The sequence below is a fragment of the Dryobates pubescens genome, chromosome 27 (assembly GCF_014839835.1).
Source record: "Dryobates pubescens isolate bDryPub1 chromosome 27, bDryPub1.pri, whole genome shotgun sequence".
NCBI lineage: Eukaryota > Metazoa > Chordata > Aves > Piciformes > Picidae > Dryobates > Dryobates pubescens.
Genome location: NC_071638.1, coordinates 11910325 through 11930076, shown reverse-complemented (window position 1 = coordinate 11930076; position 19752 = coordinate 11910325). Strand labels below are relative to the sequence as shown.

The window sequence follows — 19752 nt, the reverse complement described above, 5'->3', positions numbered from 1 at the left end:
GGGATGAGGTTTACCAAGGCCAAGTACTGGGTCCTGCACTTGGGTCATAATCCCAAGCAATGCTACAGGCTTGGGGCAGAGTGGCTGGAAAGCAGCCTGGTGAAAAAGGATCTGGGGGTGCTGGTGGCTGAACATGAGCCAGTAGTGCCCAGCTGGCCAAAAAGGCCAAGGGCATCCTGGCCTGTACCAAACCCAGTGTGCCCAGCAGGAGTAGGGCAGTGATGGTGCCCCTCTACTGGGTCCTGGTGAGGCCACAGCCTGAGCACTGGGTTCAATTCTGGGTGCCACAGGACAGGAAAGACATTGAGGGGCTGGAGGGTGTCCAGAGAAGAGCAACAAGGCTGGGGAGGGGTTTGGAGGGCATCATATGAGGAGAGGCTGAGGGAGCTGGGATTGTTCAATCTGGAGAAGTCTGAGGGGAGGCCTCATTGCTCTCTACAGCTGCCTGAAAGGAGGTTGGAGTGAGGCTGGTGTTGGTCTCTTCTCCAAAGGAACCAGCAGCAGGATGAGGAGAAATGGTTTTGAGTTGTGCCAGGGAAGGGTTAAGTTGGACGTGAGGAAAAACCCTGTTGAGTGAGAGAGTGGTGAGGGGTTGGAACAGGCTGCCCAGGGAGGTGGTGGAGTTGCCATCCCTGGAGGTGTTTAAGCAGCTGTGGTGCTTCAGGACATGGTTTAGTAGTCATGGGAGTTGGGTTATGGTTGGACTTGATGATCTTTTCCAGTCTTGGTGATTTTATGGTTCTATTCTGTGGCTTTTGCTGCTGCTCACACCTGCACAGGGTATAAACCTGAGCTATGTGTTGCTGACACAGAAACGTACAGGAGTCATTGGGGATGGCACTTCAGTGTAAATCAAGACACTAACCAGTCTGATTCCAAAACAACAGAGCTCTGCCAGTTTGTTTCTGGTCACAAACAGATGTACTTTTCACAGGAGTCTCAAAGATGGGCTGAAATTCTGGAAGAGCAGCCATTTGTCTCCTTTCTGACATCTGATTGTTGGGTAATAAGGTTCAATTTTGAGATCCCCTTTTGCTCCTTGCCACAGTAAGAATGAACTTGACTGAGGTACAACTTTATTACAGAGAGGAGTAGGCCATAACAGTTTTATTTCTTTTAACTGATGCAGTAGACTAATTAAATGAACTCCCCAAATTCAACATCAGACTACTCATGTTCTTGACCCTGAAGCAGAACTCACCTCATTTTAGCATCCAAGGGAGTGATGCTTGTATCTTAACCTGACTTAAATTTTAGCCTTCTGAGGTTCAGCTGGAGGCAGGGATTTTCTATTGCAGTTTAGGCAAAGCTCAAGTCATGAATAATTTGTATCTAAATAACACAAAAGGAGGCATACAAAACTCTTACCAGAGCCCCAAGGTGATTAAAGGTTAGCCTCCTCTTAACCCAACAACCAAAAAGAAATAAAAAGGCCTCTTCAAGGTGGCAAGAAGGAACTAACAAGTGGTTTACACAAATGATGCTGATAGTTCAGCAGTGCTCTGCTGTTCTTTCTCCCTCTGAGATAATCTGAGCATATCTGAAGAAAAAGAAGTGTTCAAGAGAGAGCTTGCAGACCGAGCAGGGCTTCAGGTGGGACTGGGAGCAGAGGTAACACACAATGTGTTGAGCTGCAATTATTATATGATGAGTAATAACTTCCTGCTGGCACATTTAGTTTTTCTTTGTGGTGTTTTGCATCACAAAGTTCTTACTTGTGTGAGGAAAAAACCAAAATGAGAGACGGTGTAGAAGAGCTTTGGGCATCCATCCTATCTCAAACCAAACAATGTGCTGCTGCATCCCTGCTGATGTAGGGAAGGGAGGAATGGTTCTTACAGTCAACCACTTTGGTAAAGGTTAAAGCACAGATTCTTACATCTACTTTTGGATTTCTCTGCTGCATGCCTGAAGACTCCATGAAAGACTGAGCCAAATTCCCTATCAGTTCACTGCTGCTGCACTGCAGCTTACTAGCAGTGTAAGCATTGCACCATCCTGATTTTGGAGGGGAGCTTGGCAGCCATGCAGGAAACAGGAAAGCTAGCTGAAGTATCTTTGGCCTTCATCAGACCTTTCCCATCCCTCCTTTAGTCCTAGGCCAGTGAGGTGGTGATGTAGGTTCAGTAGCAAGCCATCCAGTTTGGTCTAGGGGCTCCTGATTGCCTGCAGGCTTTGGGCTTCAGGTGCCTAGAACTTAGTCCTAGGAGTCCAAGAAGTTGCACTTCTTAATGCATTTAATAACTATTGGAAGACCAAGAGGGCCCAGGCTGCCCCTCACGTGAAAGTGTGTTTGCTCTTTGCAGAGGGAGACTGAGAAGCAAGGCCCCCAGCTCACTGCTTTTGTAGCCTGTGACAGAATCCCACTGAAACCAGCTTGTGATTTATTTCAGCTGCACAATAATATTACAGAGCTGTAAAAAAATAAATGCATATTTAATGATGTCCTTGCATTAAATGGTGTGTCCTGGCTGGCTACCAATGGCTCTACAGACCCACTGGCGCCTGTGTCCAGACTCGTTCTTTCAGGGTGGGGAGAGACATTAAACACCATGATGGAGCCCTGTGTGCCACCAGGTTATGCTGCACAATTCATTTCCATTAGGCCACTGCAATTTTGTTATGCTAATAAATAGGCTTATGCAGGGGGACCCAATTTAAACAAAAAACCTGACACAGGAACTCTTCTGGACACAGCCAGAATGGGACATCTGGGCCTCATCATAGCCAAAGACCTCTTCTCTCACCCTTTCATCTTAACATCTCATCTTCAAGGCTCCAGTATGAATTTGCTATTTTCACTGTTAGCTGGGGGGGGAAAAAAAATCAGGCAGTCTCTGTTGAGAAGAAGAAGGGAAGAAGGGTTTGCAATTGTATAGGGAACTGGAGGAAAAATGAGGAGGAGAGGGATTTCAGTGGTGGGATAGAAATCATTTATCAACCTCTTCCTTCTCAAGGCATTCAGAAGCATTTGACAAACTGGGTACAGATCACTCCTCCATGAAAGAAATGCTGCTCTCTCTCTTGGGCAAAATGAGAGGGGCCAGGCTTGCTCTGTGTGTGCTGGGGAATACCCCAAACAGCAGACCTGAGCAGGCAGGATCAAAGCCCACTGCTGGGTAAGCCTCAAAAGCCTGCTTCTGTGTAAAGTGCAGTGGCACATGCTTGCTAGGGTCTGCATTTGCTGTCCTTGCTGAGCTGTTTGGGGTAGGCTGGAAGGTGCTTTTGAGAAGCCAAAGTGAAGTAAGTAGCTCTTCACAGTACATTAGAGGTTGGAAGGTGACCTCCAGAGATATCCAATCCAAACCCCTTGCCAAAGCAGGATCACTTAGGGTGGTCCACACAGGAATTTATCCAGATGGGTTTTGAGTCTCCAGAGGAGACTCCACAACCTTTCTGGGCAGCCTTTTCTCCATACATACGACCACGTTCTGATCTGCTGTGGAAAAAAACCTGGAATTGTTTTCACATCACATCATCTGCTGTGTCCACCTTGGATAACACCCAGCAACCCACACCAAAGCTGCCCATGCTGTGGGGTCCCTCAGCTTAACCAGTCTGCCCTGTTCCTATCAAGGGGTGGCACAAGCAGATAGGGAGATGATGAAGTGCCTGGAGATCAGAAGCAGAGCATCTGAGGGTGGCAGTGATGAACTTCTGTTTGAATAAATGCCAAACAGAGGAGGGAAGAGGGCAGGCAGGGCAGCTGGCTTCAGACACAAAACCTCAGCAGAGCTTCCAGGGCCTGGAATAGCTGTCAGGGGCTTGCAGTGTAGAAATGAAGCTAATGGCCAAGAATGATACCTCCCCAAAGGTCCTCAGTGCTATGCAAAGGGCTAGGTTCACCTCTGGCTCAGGGAGAGGTTTGCACACACTGAGTTAAAAGTACAGCTTTCTGTAATGCTTGTGTTTTCCTGGACAGCTTCCCATCCACTGCAGTAATTCCCTGGTTGCAGGGGTCTTGGTAAAAGGATAAAATGGTAACAATGAACACATGCTGAAGTAAAATGTTTAATAATTGATTGCTTTCTTTTTAACTCATACATGGGTAAAGGGGAGAAGGAGAAAGAAGAGAGGGAGGGGAAGGAGGAGAAGGAGAAAGAAGAGAGGGAGGGGAAGGAGGAGAAGGAGAAAGAAGAGAGGGAGGGGAAGGAGGAGAAGGAGAAAGAAGAGAGGGAGGGGAAGGAGGAGAAGGAGAAAGAAGAGAGGGAGGGGAAGGAGGAGAAGGAGAAAGAAGAGAGGGAGGGGAAGGAGGGGAACCCAGCATTTCTCCCTTCCCACTGTGCATATTACTAAAACAGCAGGTCAGGTCTAGCCAGTTCTGTAACAAAAATACACAGAGGATCCCAAGAGCTGGGGGGTGGCACTCAGGGAAGCTGGCTGGCTAGGTGCAGGGTCTAACCTTTCATCTGTCTCCTTTGCTCATCCAGGATCTCTTTCAAAGGCTCTTTTTATTTTTAATGCACTCTAACGTTCTGCCAATCACAAGCTGTATTTCTGAACTCCTGAAAGAACTGTTTCCTGTCTCTTGTCGAAAAAAGGAGGGGAAGAAAAAAAGTATTTAAAGTCAAACCAAAATATTTGTTTCCAGCCTAGTGCCCAAAGCCATTGCCACTCTGGGCAGAGCTCTCTGGGATGGTGTCAATGTGCTGTGTGCAGGGGCTTTCAATCCTTTCTCCATTCAAGAGTCAGCTTTGCTAGCTTGCAGTCAGAGGCAAAGAAAAGTCTGACGTAATGGGCTCCATGCTCAACCCATCCTTCATGGCAGCCCCAGAGCTCCTCTTCTGTAGAGTTAATCATTGACATGAAAGAGTCCCCTGGATGCTGATGGGCTGGGGAATCACAGAATGGTTTGGGTTGGAAGGGACCTCCAAAGCTCATCCAGTCCAACCCCCTTGCAGTCAGCAGGGACATCCTCCACTAGAGCAGGTTGCTCAGAGCCTTCTCCAGCCTCACCTTGCAGATCTCCAGGCATGGAACCTCAGCTGCCTTCCTGGGCAACCTGTTGCAGTGTTCCAGCACTCTTATGGTGCACAACTTGTTCCTCATATCCAATCTAAACCTGCTCTTCTCTCATTTCAAACCACTGTCCTTTGTCCTGTCACTGCAGGCCTTTGCAAACAGTCCCTCTGCAGCCACCTTGGAGCCCCTTCAGGTACTGGAAGGCAGCTCTAAGGTCTCCCTGGAGCCCTCTCTTCTCCAGGCTGAACAATCCCAGCTCCCACAGCATAGCAGAGGTGTTCCAGCCCCCTGATCCTTTTCAGCCACAACCATGTACAGAAACACTTTTAACCCTTCTGGAAGGCAATGTGTAACACCCTCCCCCACAAGCTGAAGCGGTGGAAATTTTTCTCTTACCCAGCCACTGAAAGCTTGAGGAGGTGCTTGGCACCACCAGGAAAAAGGCTCTTTGACGGGAGCTGGATGCCAGCTCCCTGTTTGGAGGTGCCGGCTTACGCGTAGCAGCTCCCCACCACCACTCAGCTAATCTCCATTCCCTATCTGCAGACAAAACAGCTCCTTGGCATCGCGTTGCGGATGTCTGCAACTTTTGCCAGGACGTTGAACAGGGGCCAGGAACTTGGGTGGAGCCAGGAGGTCATCTGGGGTTGCTGCTCTTTGTTAGAGCGAACTAACGCTGTGAATGCATTAAGCCCCTTTCTGTGCACTGATTCTTTTCTTTCTTTTTCACAACGTCTTCAATAGCGTGGGGTGGGGTTTGGGGTTTGGGGTTTTTTTCCCTCCTCTCGTTGTTGTTGGTTTTTTTTTTTCGTTCCACAAATACGCAAGGCAGAGCAGTCTGCTCATTTGCACTTAGCATGGAACCCTGAGTTTGACGGTTTGGAGAGAAAAAAACAACTCACGAAACAAACCCCGAAGCTTTGCTCCGAGAACAGGAACTTGGGCGCTTTGTCATTCCCTCTCTTTCAGCCACCCACCAGGCACTCACCTTCACAAACTGTCAGATGATCTCCTCATTGTTCCTTAAGAAGCTGGAAGTGAGCCGAAGCAAACTGTGGCACATGGAATTGCAAAGCTGCCGCTGGATCCCCCAAGCCCTGCTGAGCACAGGCACAGCACACTGCTGGAACATCCTTTGGGGACCGAAATACGGCACAAGGGAGCTTTGTGTTTTATACGACTGATGTGGTTAAAAAGAGGTCTGTGCCGGCAGGGATGCTGGTTCTGCCCTGTAAGATGCCAACGTGTGGGTACCCTTCACTGAGTTGGTAGCATAGATCTCCTTCATAAAACAGGCTGCAGATGAGAGATGAATACCTCAGCAATGCAAATTAATTTCTTCCCCAAATAGCAGACAGTAGAAAATGACCATTTAAACCAACACCCCCCCACCCCAAATCCTGTCACAGTCATTTTAATGCCACAGCAACTGAATGGCAGGGTGGGCACGGGGAGTCCTTGGGATTCATGGCTGGCATGGGTTTAGCCAAGTGACCCTGCTGACCCCACGCTGATGTCATGCCAGCTGCAAAGTGAAAGTGCTGGCCGGAGCAAAGTGTCATGGGGCTTGTAGTTTGGATTGGAACATCAGAGGCTTCCTGTTTCCAGTTGCTGCTTCTGGTTTCAGAAAGTTTGCTGACTGTACCAGACTGGGAGGCTTGGCTGAGACACCTGAAGGCTGTGCAGCCATTCAGTGAGACCTGGACAGACTAAGAGCTGGGCAGAGAGGAACCTAATGAGGTTCAACAAGGATAAGTGCATGTGGGAAGGAATAATAAACTGCAGCAGGACAGGCTGGGAGGTGATCTGCTAGAGAGCAGCCCTGTGGAGAAGGACCTGGGAGTCCTGGTGGACAAGTTCTGCATGGGACAGCAATGTGCCCTTGTGGCCAAGAGGGCCAATGGTATCCTGGGGTGCATTAAGAGGAGTGTGTTCAGCAGATTGAGGGAGGTTCTCCCCCTCTACTCTGCCCTGGTGAGACCTCACCTGGAATATTGCATCCAGTTTTGGACTCTTCAGTTTAAGAGGGACAGGGATCTGCTGGAGAGAGTCCAGTGGAGAGCTACCAGGATGATTGCGGGACTGGAGCACTGCCAGGTGAGGAGAGGCTGAGAGCCCTGGGGCTTTTTAGTCTGTGGAAGAGAAGACTGAGAGGGGATATAATAAATGTATCTAAATGTGTTCTTGAGTGGTAGAATGGTTTGGGTAGGGATGGACCTCCAAAGATCATCCATTCCATCCCCTTCTGCAGTCAGCAGTGACATCCTCAACTAGATCAGGTTGGTCAGAGCCTTGTCCAGCCTGACCTTGAATATCTCCAGGGATAGGGCCTCAACTACCTTTCTGGACAACCTGTGGCAGTGTTCCCCCACCTTCATGGGGCAGAACTTGTTCCTCACATCCAATCTAAATCTGCTCTGCTCTAGTTTGAAGCCAGGGTCTTTGGTGTTGGGGAGCTACACTGTTCTCTTCTAGAGAAGAGAATTTAGGTGTGAACATCCCCATTCTGTTTTTCCTTCTGCACATGTGCTTTAACCATTTTTGCCCCTGACAGACAGCACCCAGTAAGATAGCAAATGCACAGGACAGCCTTACAACACCACAGATATTCCCTGCAGTGTTTGGGACTGGAGGCAAACAAATGCTGCTGGCCAACAGAAAATCCCACATTAGCTTAGAAGGTGTTTTCCAAATCACCTTCTGTGATGGACACCCTGCTGGTCTTTGGTATCAGAGAATCACAGAATGGTCTGGGCTGGAAGGAACCTCTGAAGATCATCTAGTCCAACCCACTCTGCAGTAAGCAGGGCATCCTCAACTAGACCAGGTAGTCCCAGAGGAGCTTCTGATGTGTCCTTTGCAAGGCTCCTCTGTCAGGAAGAGCTTTGTGTTGCTTTGTGATTGCACAAAAGGCAATGCTAGTTCTAGGTGTTCCCTATCAGCTGTTCAGGTTCATGCCTGGAAAAAGATTGCTTTGCATTGGCCAAAAGAGTCCTTGTGTCTAAGATGCAACCATATCTGTATCCCTCTCTGATTACACAACAGACACATACACATAAAACATCTGTATAAACATTTTATTACTTATTAAATAACAGATATCTGCTTTTATCTATTTTTTCACCCTGAAGTCTTGCTGGGAGCAAGGTGTTGTAACATAAAATGTTTTAACTGATGGCTATGTTTATCCAGACTGGCACAGCTTTCCAGAGGCATTATCTGATCCCAACATCTGAGATAATCTCAGAATAATAGTCAGTGGGAACCACAGATAACAAAGGGAGAAAGACTGTGGAAAGGTAAAAAGGCTGATCTTGATTTGCATCAGGTGAACAAAGAATTCCCTGAAGTCTCTCAATCCTACATCCCAGCATCTTTGTGCTGCTTTGCTGTTTAGTATAGCTTTTTTCTTTCTTTCTTTTTTTTAAGGACAAGACAAATTGTCCAGCCCCAAGAATTCAAACAGTGCTTTTAATCTGAGTGAAAAAAAATGTGCTGTACTCTTTGGCTGCCCTGGAAGTCTACTATTGTGATGCTACAGCAAAAGGTACATTCATAGCAAGGGGAAGTGTGGCTTAATGTAGCTGCCCCATAAAGATTCCTTATCGCCACTGCACTTGATTGACAGTTCCTAGATTTATAGAATGGTTTAGGTTGGAAGGGAGATTAAGAGATCATCCAGTTCCAACCCCCTGTCAAGGGCAGGGACACTTTCCACTAGCCCAGGTTGCTCAAGGTCTTATCCAACCCAGCCTTAAGCACCTCTAGGGAGGGGGCATCCACAACCTCCCTGGGCAACCTGTTCCATATCACCCCACCCTCACTGGAAAGAATTTCTTCCTAAATCTCCAGGCTAAATCTGCCCTCCTCAAGCTTCAATCCATTCCCTCTTGTCCTAGCACTACAAGCCCTTGTCAAAAGTCCCTCTCCAGCTTTCTTGAGGCTCCCTTCAGGTAGTAGAAGGCTGCTCTAAAGTCTCCCTGGAGCCATCTCTTCTCCAGGATTCACAGCCCCAACTCTCCCAGCCTGTCCCCACAAGGGAAGTGCTCCAGCCCTTGGATCATCTTTGTGGCCTCCTCTGGACCATTCTTATTTTTTTCCTGGCTAAGAAACCTCTAAAGGTGATGCCTGCCATGGAGATGGAGGGAGGGCTGAGGGTACACTGCTCCCCTTGCCCAAGCAGCACCGACCCCCATTGTCCCACACCCAGCCAAGGCAGCTGCCAATTGCTGCAGTTTTTAAAATGCCTCCACACTAAGGTACAGATCCAGATACTGGAAAGAAGGGAGCCAGATGGGCTCTATTCCCCCATGGGAACAAACACAGGATGCAGATGAACTGAAACAATTGGAGTTGGAGGTTTCCTATCAGAGAGTTTTAAAGAGCTTTCATTCATCATATATCATATATGGCACGGCTCCAGCTCCAAGGACGTATCTGCTATGTAACAGAGAAGTTCTGCTCCCTAGAATGTTAGGGATTTCAAGTGTAAAATTGATTCTTTAAAGCCAGAAGCGAGTGCTAGGCATCACCTGGTAAGTTTGCCTCTTCTGGTGGGATGATAAGAGTGTTTCTCTACTTTCCTCATGCTAAGGAAATACTTAGGAAACTGAGCCAGCAGACCAATGCCACAATGGTTTTGCTGACAGCCAGGGTGATCTCTGCACATCTCTGTTTTCTCCATGTTGCCTCCTTGCTGCTTATGCTTTCTGAGGATGTGTATAGTGCTTGTTTATTTCAAATGTTTTGAACTGATCCTTAGATCCTCTCCCCAAGTTTCAGGGACCACCAGTGGCCCACAGCCAGGGCTGCAAAACACTTGCCCAGGGCTCTCCCTTCCAATGTCCACCTTACCTTGGCCCATCAGTGCTGTAGCAGGACCAATTGCCAGAGTCAAAGAATGGTCTGGGTTGGAAGGGGCCTCCAAAGGTCATCCAGTCCAACCCCCTGGCAGTCAGCAGGGACATCCTCCACTAGAGCAGGCTGCTCAGAGCCTTCTCCAGCCTTACCTTGAATATCTCCAGGGCTGGGGCCTCAACTGCCTCCCTGGGCAACCTGTCAGTGTTCCCCCACCTTCCCGGTGCAGAACTTGTTCCTTACGTCCAATCTAAATCTGCTCTTCTGTCATTTCAAACCATTGCCCCTGGTCCTGCCTTGCAGGCCTTTGCAAACAGTCCCTCTTTGGCCTCTCCCTGATGTACCTGTGCAGGAAGGTATGTTATGGTTGTGCCAAGCTGGGGGAAATTTTATGCAGCAGGTGCAGGTGCTGGTTTTACCTCTTCAATCCTGAAGCTCCTCAGTGCTTTGCAATGCTCCTTGCCTTTATGGTGGGGATTAATAGGTGGTGTTATGGTTCCTCTCCTATAAACACAGCTAATCCCATGAACCCACCACTCCTCAGTGCTTCCTTTTGAGAGAAAGACAGAAAAAGGGACCTGGAAAACCAGACCTTTAAATCTGTATTCAGTTCCTGAGCTGATGTGGTTTTTTTCCTTCAGAAGTGTTGCTCCTAAGTAACTCCCCCCAGTTCAGGAGAAGGCATTGCAATAAACCAATCTGTGTGTACACATGCCATGTGCTGTAAGTCACTTCACCTCCTATGGAAGCGTGGCCACTTCTGGGTTAAAACACAACATGTCACAGCAGCTCCCCAGAGCAAATTTCAGTGGGCCAGGAAGAAGGCCATGGAAGTGCAAGGAGGATTTCGTTACGTGAGATGGAATTACCAGAGTTGGACTACATCCAGGACACTGGGGTAAACCCTCCTGCCTTTGCAAATTTGATTTTAACAGCTTTAATTTTAATTAACTGATAGTCTCATTTCTTGCCAAGAAAACAGACTGATGAAAGTAAAAGAGGCAGAATTTCCTAAGCAGAAAATGAGGGAAGTGGGGGGAAAAAAATGTTTCCTCTTGTATGATTTGTGACATCCCAGTGGGAAACCATGAAATATCCACTGCAGAAATACATTTTCTAGGCTGCAAGTCAGCTTACCTTCTCTATTAGCCAACATTCTGTGCTAATATTATTAGCTAATATTACTCAATACATCAGCCAATGTTTTATGAACTGCAGAAAGTGGAAGAGCCCAGGGAATCAGCGCAGGGAGGCCGGGTCAGAACAGTGCAGAAACAAACTGTGGTGGGTTGAAATTATTCCCCTCAACTAATTAGAGAGAATAACCCCCCCAAAATAAAACAAAATTGCCAGACTAGCTCAGTGGGATGGAAGCAAATGAAGCTATATGAGTCCAACATGATGGCATTCAACAAGTCCAAGGGCCGGGTGCTGTACTTTGACCACAACAACCCCATGCAGAGCTACAGGCTGGGGTCAGAGTGGCTGGAGAGCTGCCAAACAGAGAGGGACCTGGGGGTGCTGGTTGACAGCTGCCTAAACATGAGCCAGCAGTGTGTCCAGGTGGCCAAGAAGGCCAATGGCATCCTGGCCTGCATTAGGAATAGTGTGGCCAGCAGGAGTAGGGAAGTCATTGTGCCCTTGTATTCTGCACTGGTTAGGCCACACCTTGAGTCCTGTGTCCAGTTCTGGGCCCCTCAGTTTAGGAAGGACATTGAGACACTTGAAGGTGTCCAGAGAAGGGCAACGAGGCTGGGGAGAGGCCTTGAGCACAGCCCTGTGAGGAGAGGCTGAGGGAGCTGGGGTTGTTTAGCCTGGCTCAGGGGAGACCTCATTGCCCTCTACAACTACCTGAAAGGTGGTTGTAGCCAGGAAGGGGTTGGTCTCTTCTCTCAGGCAACCAGCACCAGAACAAGAGGACACAGTCTCAAGCTGTGCCAGGGGAAGTTTAGGATGGAGGTGAGGAGAAAGTTCTTCCCAGAGAGAGTCGTTCGCCATTGGAATGTGCTGCCCAGGGAGGTGGTGGAGTCACCATCCCTGGAGGTGTTCAAGAGGGGATTGGACATGGCACTTGGTGCCATGGTCTAGTCATCAGGTCTGTGGTGCCAGGTTGGACTCAATGATCTTTGAGGTCTCTTCCAACCTTGGTGATACTGTGATACTGTGATGTATTTACAAGCAAAGCTACAATCTAGCAATATGAAATGCAATGAATTTAGACCTTATCATTATTTTTCTTTGGCATCCAATGGTAATTTACTTACATTCTACCACTTTCTACTCAAAAATCTGTGGAAAATCTCCTAGGCATCAGCCTGAAGCTGCCACAATCCACCCCTTCTATATAATCCCATTGGGCTGACAACTAAATAAAGTTAGTTGTATAAACTGTTTCTGTCTCTCTTTCTTGGCTCTTTGCTTCAGCAGATACTAGCTGGTGGCTTCTGCTGGCTTGCTGACCTTGGATGTGTTTCTTTGTTGTGGCTAAGTACTAACAAGATACTCTCTGCTCTTCTTCTCTTTCTCTTGTCTGGGTGAAGGGGGAGAGGAGGAAGCTCTGGTAGCCCCCTGGTTTTGTCCAGGGGGGTTCTTGTGTTGTTTATAAATGGTAAATATTGTATATTTTCATATTCATTGCATTTCATATTTCTAGATTCTAAATATAGCTTCATTTTATTTTGTTTTTTTTGGGGTAATTCTCTCTAATTAGTTGGGGGGTAATTTTAACCCGCCACACACACCAAGAACATGCTTAAAAAGAAGACAATTCTTTTGCTATGACAATGTATTTATGCACCAGCTTTTATTGCAGAAAGCAACAACCCAACAGTTCAACATCCCAAGGTGCTTAGGTGGAATTCAACAGTGTCTACAAATTGGTAACGAAACAAGCAAGGCAAAATGAACATGTGAAAGAAAACATCTTGTCCCACGCCGACTCTCTGAATCTCCAGAAGAACCTTGTTAACCTCAGCTGCCCCTGAGAGCACAGCACATTAATTTCCCACGGGAGTCTGCAAGCTTTGGAATAAGCAAATCCTGATCCTGCTTTAGGGCAGGGGGGTGGAGTAAGTGACTTTCAAGGTCCCCTTGCAGCCAAACATTTCTGTGAAATTAAGGCCCACTCCCAAAGCCTTGTTAATACAAAGGATTCAAAAGCTAATGGTGAAATAATAAAGTATCTCCTGCTTAGAAGAGGCCTTAAGATGCTGGAGTCCAACCATAACCTAACATCTACCAAAGCAAGTTGATAGTTTCTTCAGGTAACCAATACTACCCTGCAGAAGGGCACCTCACAACAGTTTGCAGAGGAGTTGCTTTAAATAAATGAAAGCTGCACTTGCATCACCCTGAAAATAACTAGAACCATGTGGAGAACCTCTTCTCCTGGCTTCTTCATCCAAATGAAACAACTTCCTCCAGTTGCTGCTGAAAGGAATGCAATGAAATGAGAAATAATTTTCCATGTTTGTACAAAACAGAGCAGCAATGCTCTGGAATGGCTTTGTCCTGTTTACAGCTCATGGGGCATGTTTGTCTGGGATGGAAACTGCATCCCTAATGCTAGGCACACCTTGCTATCAGCGGAAGCTAGGTCATGGCTGTTGAGTAATATATGGCCCTGAGTCATGCATGCATCTTCTAGTCAAAAAAGGGAAGGAACTGGGCTCAGATAGACATAGTTGTACCTACTTAGCAGCATTCCAGGATTCCAGGATGCTATGGACTCCTGTCACAGTCTCCCTTTTGCTGTGCAACCCTCATGGCCACTTCATCAGTGCTACTACCCTGTCTTTAATGCACCAAGTCTGAACACATCCCCTTGCTTCTCATGAGAAGAGTGAACCTCTTTGGGGTTTGCTGGATGGCTACAGAACCCTGCAGGCTTAGCAAACTCTCAGGACAGCAAACCAGCCTGCAAGAGCTTTGTTACCTACCATTTGAAAAAAGAAGGCTTATTATTACTGCTTTGCTCTCTACTGACACCTCCCCTTGTGCCCGCTGCGTTAAACAAGGCAGTGTCAATCCACATGTTGAACAAAACAGTGAAATACTTCTCCAGCAGCACAGCAAGGAAACACAGATATGCTTTATCCACCCTGCTGCTGAAGAAGCTCAGACACTAATCAGAAGCTTGCTGTTATTTTTGGCTGTCACACTCTAAGACGAAACCACTTTTCTTCACCTCCTAAGCAGCTCTGTAAGTAGAAAGTAGGCAATGGCTTTGCACAGCCAGCTTGCCCAGTTAGCCTGTAAACTAAAAGGACTCATGCAAAACATCTCAGCCTCAGTCTCCTCTGGTGCAAATCAAACAGGTCCCACACAGAGGAGTGGAGCTGTAATACAGTGCACACCACAGGTGATTTCTCATCTCCAGTAATGGTTTTTCAGGTGACAAAATATTAACATCACCTTTTGTGAGCAGCAGCAAACTCTTGTCTACCCTAGCCCTGAGCTCCCACTCCCAATCACAGCTACCTGAGATGCTATGAACACAGACAGGCCAAACGCTCAGCTGTGATCTCCACCTTTCAGTCTGAATACAGTGAAAATCCACTTGAAGGCCAGTATCTGTGTTGGAATGCAGAACTTGTACTTCACAAATTTCTATGGCATTATAATGTCCTGATTACAAAACATTAAAGGCAGGGATTTCCTTTTAAATGCACACCTAAGCACTGAGCTGTTTTGGAACAAGTATTACCAATTATAGTAAATCCCTTCCTGTTTCTTTGGGGCAGCTATATATTGACTGCCACTATTTATCTTAAAAAAGAGAAGCTAGATCACAATAACCTCATGCATGGCCACCTTTAGGGCTTTTATGCACAGCTTCTGCCACCCTGGTCAAGAAAGGAATCCTGCAATTAATCTTGCTACAAACCCAAGAGGTGCACAGTGTCATTGGTCTGCTTTACAATTACAAACACGTGGAGAAACATTTGTGCAATCTTTCTTAATTAAGTGAAAAATCTCACCAAACTTTAGAACAGTAAACAGATTAGATTGTTTTCAAGCAAGGTTTAAAAACAACCCCTAACATACCAAAAACCCAGCCACACACCTTTATGCTACATCTCAACAGGCTGAAGAGCTTGCAACAGGCTGGCCTGGCCCGCAAATACATCCAGGGCTCTGTGAGTAACAGTTGCCAGGCTGGCCCTCATCCTGCTTCATTTGGGTAAAGCTCCCTTTAGACACCAGGTAGAGCAAGGTTTATTATTAACTGTATCAAAAAATCAAGAGGAGAAAAAAATCACATCTAGCTGGAAACAGGCTCCAACCCTGCTATCTGCTGAGTATCCCAGCTCAGCATGCAGAAACAGACTGAAATCACTGTCTTGGGTCATTTGGGGGGAAACCAAACTATTACTAATGTCTAAACACTTCTAGCTCTTAATGGGGCAAAAAACCAACCACACTGAACCATCCTGATGTTGCAGGAAATGCAGGGCACACAACCTGCTCACACAGCTTTCTTGTGCTTACACCTGACACACACAAGCATGCAGTATTTTCACTGCCTCTGTTTAAGATGTGAGATGAAATGCAGCAGTTTAAATCTGTGTTTAGATCCGAGATGAAAAGCAGCAGCCCAGCATCTCCTGTCCATCGAACAAACCTGACACTAGCAGAGCTCATTGAACACTGCAGCATCATTTAGGTTGCACAGTTTAGAGGTTATGGGGGTTTTATTTCTGGTTTTCTCACTGATTATTATGTGCTGTAAAATTTAAATTATCCCAGCCAGATGGGGGAATAAGACCAAAAAAAATGGCAAACAAGAAGTGCCTCATGGAAAAAAGGAGATGTTAACAAACACCACAGAAAAGCAGTGTGTGCCACACCAAGGCTGTCAGGAGTTATTAATGCCCTTCTTCTTCTTACAGGAAGATTGATAGCACAAAACCCAAGCAGGAACTGGCAACTAAACCATCTCCCTCATTCTTACTGTGTTCTTACAAGCAACAGGCATTTTAAAACACCATGGACAAATGCACAGCCAATTTTACCTTCATTTTTCCTGTGCATACTCGTAGGCCTCAATGGAACAGCACAACCCAAATGAAAGGCTGCATTTGGCCCAGCTGGGAGCAGGAATAACTTGAAAGACACAAGAATATATCTGCAGATTCTCCCCCATAATATCCACGTTTAACAACCAAATTCTTATGTATGAGACAGATTTGAAGGGCTGAAAAGGCTGCTGATGTAAATGGAAAAGTTCCCAGCTACTCTGAGTTTGTTCCACTTACATCCCAGCATTTGGCACCCAAGTGCTGAATAGCTGCAAGCACAAAATCCTCTACCTGAAAAAAAAAACCCCAAAACTAAAAAAAACAACCAACCATCCAAAAAAAACCCCAAACCCAAACAACAAAAAACCACCACCAAAACCCAAACCAATAAATCACAGAAAGGGATGGCAATGGTTGGGTTTTTTCTAGTGTCAGGCCTTAGTAAGCTGTCCCTGCTAAAACCAAAACAAGAGGGGATGTAAAGATGTGACAATGTGAAAGGCCTCAACTGCACAGTGACCACAGTGACCAAGCTCACTATTACACATAGAGACCTTGAACTGTTTACAGCTTTCCCACCTACGGTGTTTTGGTTTGGCTTGTTGGGGGTTTTTACTTCATGTTAAACCAGTGGTTTTTAAGGCCAGTAATTTCTGATCAAAGTGATTCCAGTTGATGCAGCCTGAACCCTGACTCCTTGCTGTCAAGAAGCTGACGTCTTTGCAGCAGCTTGCGTATTCCCTTTGCCTGGCTTCTTTGCAGAGCAGCAATCTGGAGAGCAACACAGAACAAGAATTAGGGCTACAGCAAGGATGAGGGCCGCTTCTCGTGGCATCTGTCTTGGGTTTATGTTGAAGAAGTCATTCAGACTTCTCTAAGGCTCAAGAATGAACAAAAAGAATACCTTTAGCATGTTCCACATAAAGCTATGTAAAACCAACCATAACAAAGGAAATGTGCTGGCTTTCATCCAGCTGAGATCAAAAGACTTTGGACCCTCTTATGCAAGCAGAGCAATGTGACATTTCACTCCAGCTCTAAGATCCACTGCTGCAGTGCTTTCCAGATAGAAATAGTGGTGTTGGGTTTTTATTTCCTTCTTAAAAGTAACAAAAAATATTCTGTAAAAAACATCAGAAAGCACAAATCCAGGCTGGATGCACAGTGGGTTGAGAACAGCTCTGAAGGAAGAAGCTTGGGGGTGTTGGTTGCTGAGAAGCTCCCCAGGAGCCAGCTGTGCAAATGGGGCAAGAGAGAGGATTCTACCCCTTGGCTCTGCTCTGCTCAGACCCCAACTCCAATCCTGCCTCCACTTCTGGTGTCCCCAGCACAAGGACACAGAGCTGTTGGAATGAGTCCAGAGGAGGCCACAAAGATGATCCAAGGGCTGAAGCACCTCTGCTGTAAGAGACTGGCTGAGGGAGCTGAGCTTGTTCAGCCTGGAGAAGAGAAGGCTCCAGGGGGACCTTAGAGATGCCTTCCAATACCTGAAGGGATCCTCCAGGAAGGCTGCAGAGGGACTTTTCCTGAGGGTGTCTAGAGACAGGACAAGGGGCAATGGTTTGAAGCTGAGGGAGAGCAGGGTTAGACTGAGGAAGAAGTTCTTCAGCAGGAGGGTGGTGAGACTCTGGAATAGGCTGCCCAGGGAGGTTGTGGCTGGCTCCTCCCTGGGGGTGTTGAATGCCAGATTGGGTGAGGCTTTGAGCAGCTGAATCTAGTTGAGAGGTGTCCTGCCCATGGTGGGGAGGTTGAAAGAGATGAGCTCTGAGGTCCCTTCCAACCCAAGCCATTCTAGGAGTCTATGATTCTCTTCTGAAAACATGTGGGAAAGTGTTAAACTGTGCAGTGTGGTATTTTGGTTTCCACGTCCCCTGATGAAATGGTTTTTTTCCTGGGGAAAACAAAACAAGAAAAATATCCCCTGGAAATCTATGCATAGTTTCCTCCCACACACCTAGTGAGAGATTTACAACTGAACAAACCATCACAACATTGCTCTGAATTAAACTTCTGTACTCCTACCTGTAAATTATACTGTTAATTAGTTAATGGCTGTAATGTGCTCTGGAGGAAGAAAGAGTGCTCATTAAATAGCATTGTTCTGTACTCCAGTGTGAAATGTTCCACTCTTCATTCATCTCCCAACTTCTTCCTGAACCTCTTGTTAGCAATTAAGTTTCATAGCCTCAAATAGCAAATTAGTCTATTGTCTGACTTGAGTGAGAACATCACAAATGCTTCCTGAAACCTTAGCTTCAATTATCTTCTAGGTAATTTCAGCCTGGTACCTCACACCAAATGCCCCGCGAAAATTCTTGGCCTGTGTTTTGAAAACATCAGCCCTGGATAAACCAAACCCCTAATATGGCCAAGGGATTAAAGTTATTGAGAAAGCTCAAATCCCATTGTGAAGATAAAAATAAAAGTGGGGCCAGATGTTCAGAAGAGCTTAGCATGCAGGGTGCTTGAGGACTTTCAAAAACTTACAAGGTCTTACAGATGCCCAAACCCACTCCCGGCAGTGAGTCCTGGCAAGAGGCATTTGAAAAATCTGGTCCCCTCTGCCACCTGGCCAAGTTCTAGGTACATTTGTCCTTAAAATTCCTGGATGCCTTCACTAAAGATAATCTCCAAGATGAAGTTAGCAGGAGACCTGGCTGCTTTCTCTGGTTTCTGGTATTCCTCCTAAGGCTTAGCAGGCTGGACAGTGTTCCTCACTGCACTGGGGACAGGGCACACACGGCCAAATCTATAAGCAAGCAAAAAAACAAACCCAGTAACTCTCTCTCTGGTGGGCAACTCTTGTCCCTCTGCAGGGCTCCTACTTGAGGCATCACCTTTCTTAGACTGCCTGTTAAACACCCAGCCTTCCTAACCAGTCCACCTACCCTCATGTGATCATTATCTTATTGCTCTGACAGTGACAGGTCCTAAACAGAAACCCAGGGCCAGAAAAAACACACAAGCCTCATGCCCATCAGTCTGGAGTGTGCCTTCCTTCTCCTTCAGCTGCACTTTCACCAAGCAGCACCACTTTATGGGCCCATCAAAGAACCTCTAAGAATCTGCTGAGACCAGGTTTGATTGTCTGAGCCACACCAGAGTCACACACACCCCTCAAAGACATCTGTCTTCCTTTCTTCCCTCACAAGATTCTCCTGCTTCCCTTTTTCTTGCCAATGTTGGGATTCTCAGTCAGCGTCACCTGGGCAAGGTGGTGACTCGTGACCTCCCTGCCCAGAGGCCACTTCATGTGCTGCAGTGGTGTCCAAGGATCTCTTACCATGCTGCTGTGGTAGAAGGCAGGCACCTCACAGCCTTCCAGCTCTTCCCAGTGCAGGAGCCCCTCCACTGGCACATCTTGGAGGAAATCAAAGTTCCACTTCTGCTGGGCCCCCTCCACGCTGCTGTGCAACACGTGCTCAAAGTCCTGCTGAAGCTGCTCACGGTCTGTGGGGCCAAAGAGGTTCCTCTGGACCTGGGCTCTTTTCCTCAGCCTCTGCTCCATCTTTTTCCTAGGGTGCTGCTCTGGGGCGAGTACACATAGCAGTGACTCCCTGCCAAGGACAGAAAGACCATGAGCCACCCTTTGCACATTCAGGTTAGTGAGCACTACCTACTCCTTAAGGGGAGTGTGGCGGCAACCCTAGATACTTCAGGTCCTGCTACAGAAAACCTTGGCTTGTTTGGAAAGAAATTTATCCCAGTCTTCAGTCCAGTATGAACATTCCCTCTAGGATGTGTCTATAGGATGGGGAGGATTAAAAAGGCCACATTCACCTCTTTGGTCCATCCTTATGGATATGGTTTAGGAGTGACGCTTGTAGAGTAGGGTTATCGGTTGGACTTGGTGATCCTGAGGGTCTTTTCCAACCGGAATGTTTCTGTGATTCTGTGATTCTTATTTCAATGT

At 46.9% G+C, this 19752-nt stretch overlaps 1 protein-coding gene across 1 annotated transcript; it reads right to left on the bottom strand.

Moving 5' to 3' along the window:
* Window positions 1-6211: 6211 nt before the first annotated feature.
* On the bottom strand, window positions 6212-19390 carry LOC128898598 (cyclin-dependent kinase inhibitor 1B-like). Its single transcript, XM_054173775.1, has 2 exons — window positions 19123-19390; window positions 6212-6258 (listed from the first exon to the last, which is right to left on the bottom strand). Exons 1-2 carry the CDS (start codon window positions 19345-19347, stop codon window positions 6247-6249), a joined length of 237 nt encoding a protein of 78 aa, XP_054029750.1. The 5' UTR covers window positions 19348-19390; the 3' UTR covers window positions 6212-6246.
* Between the last annotated feature and the right edge of the window lie 362 nt (window positions 19391-19752).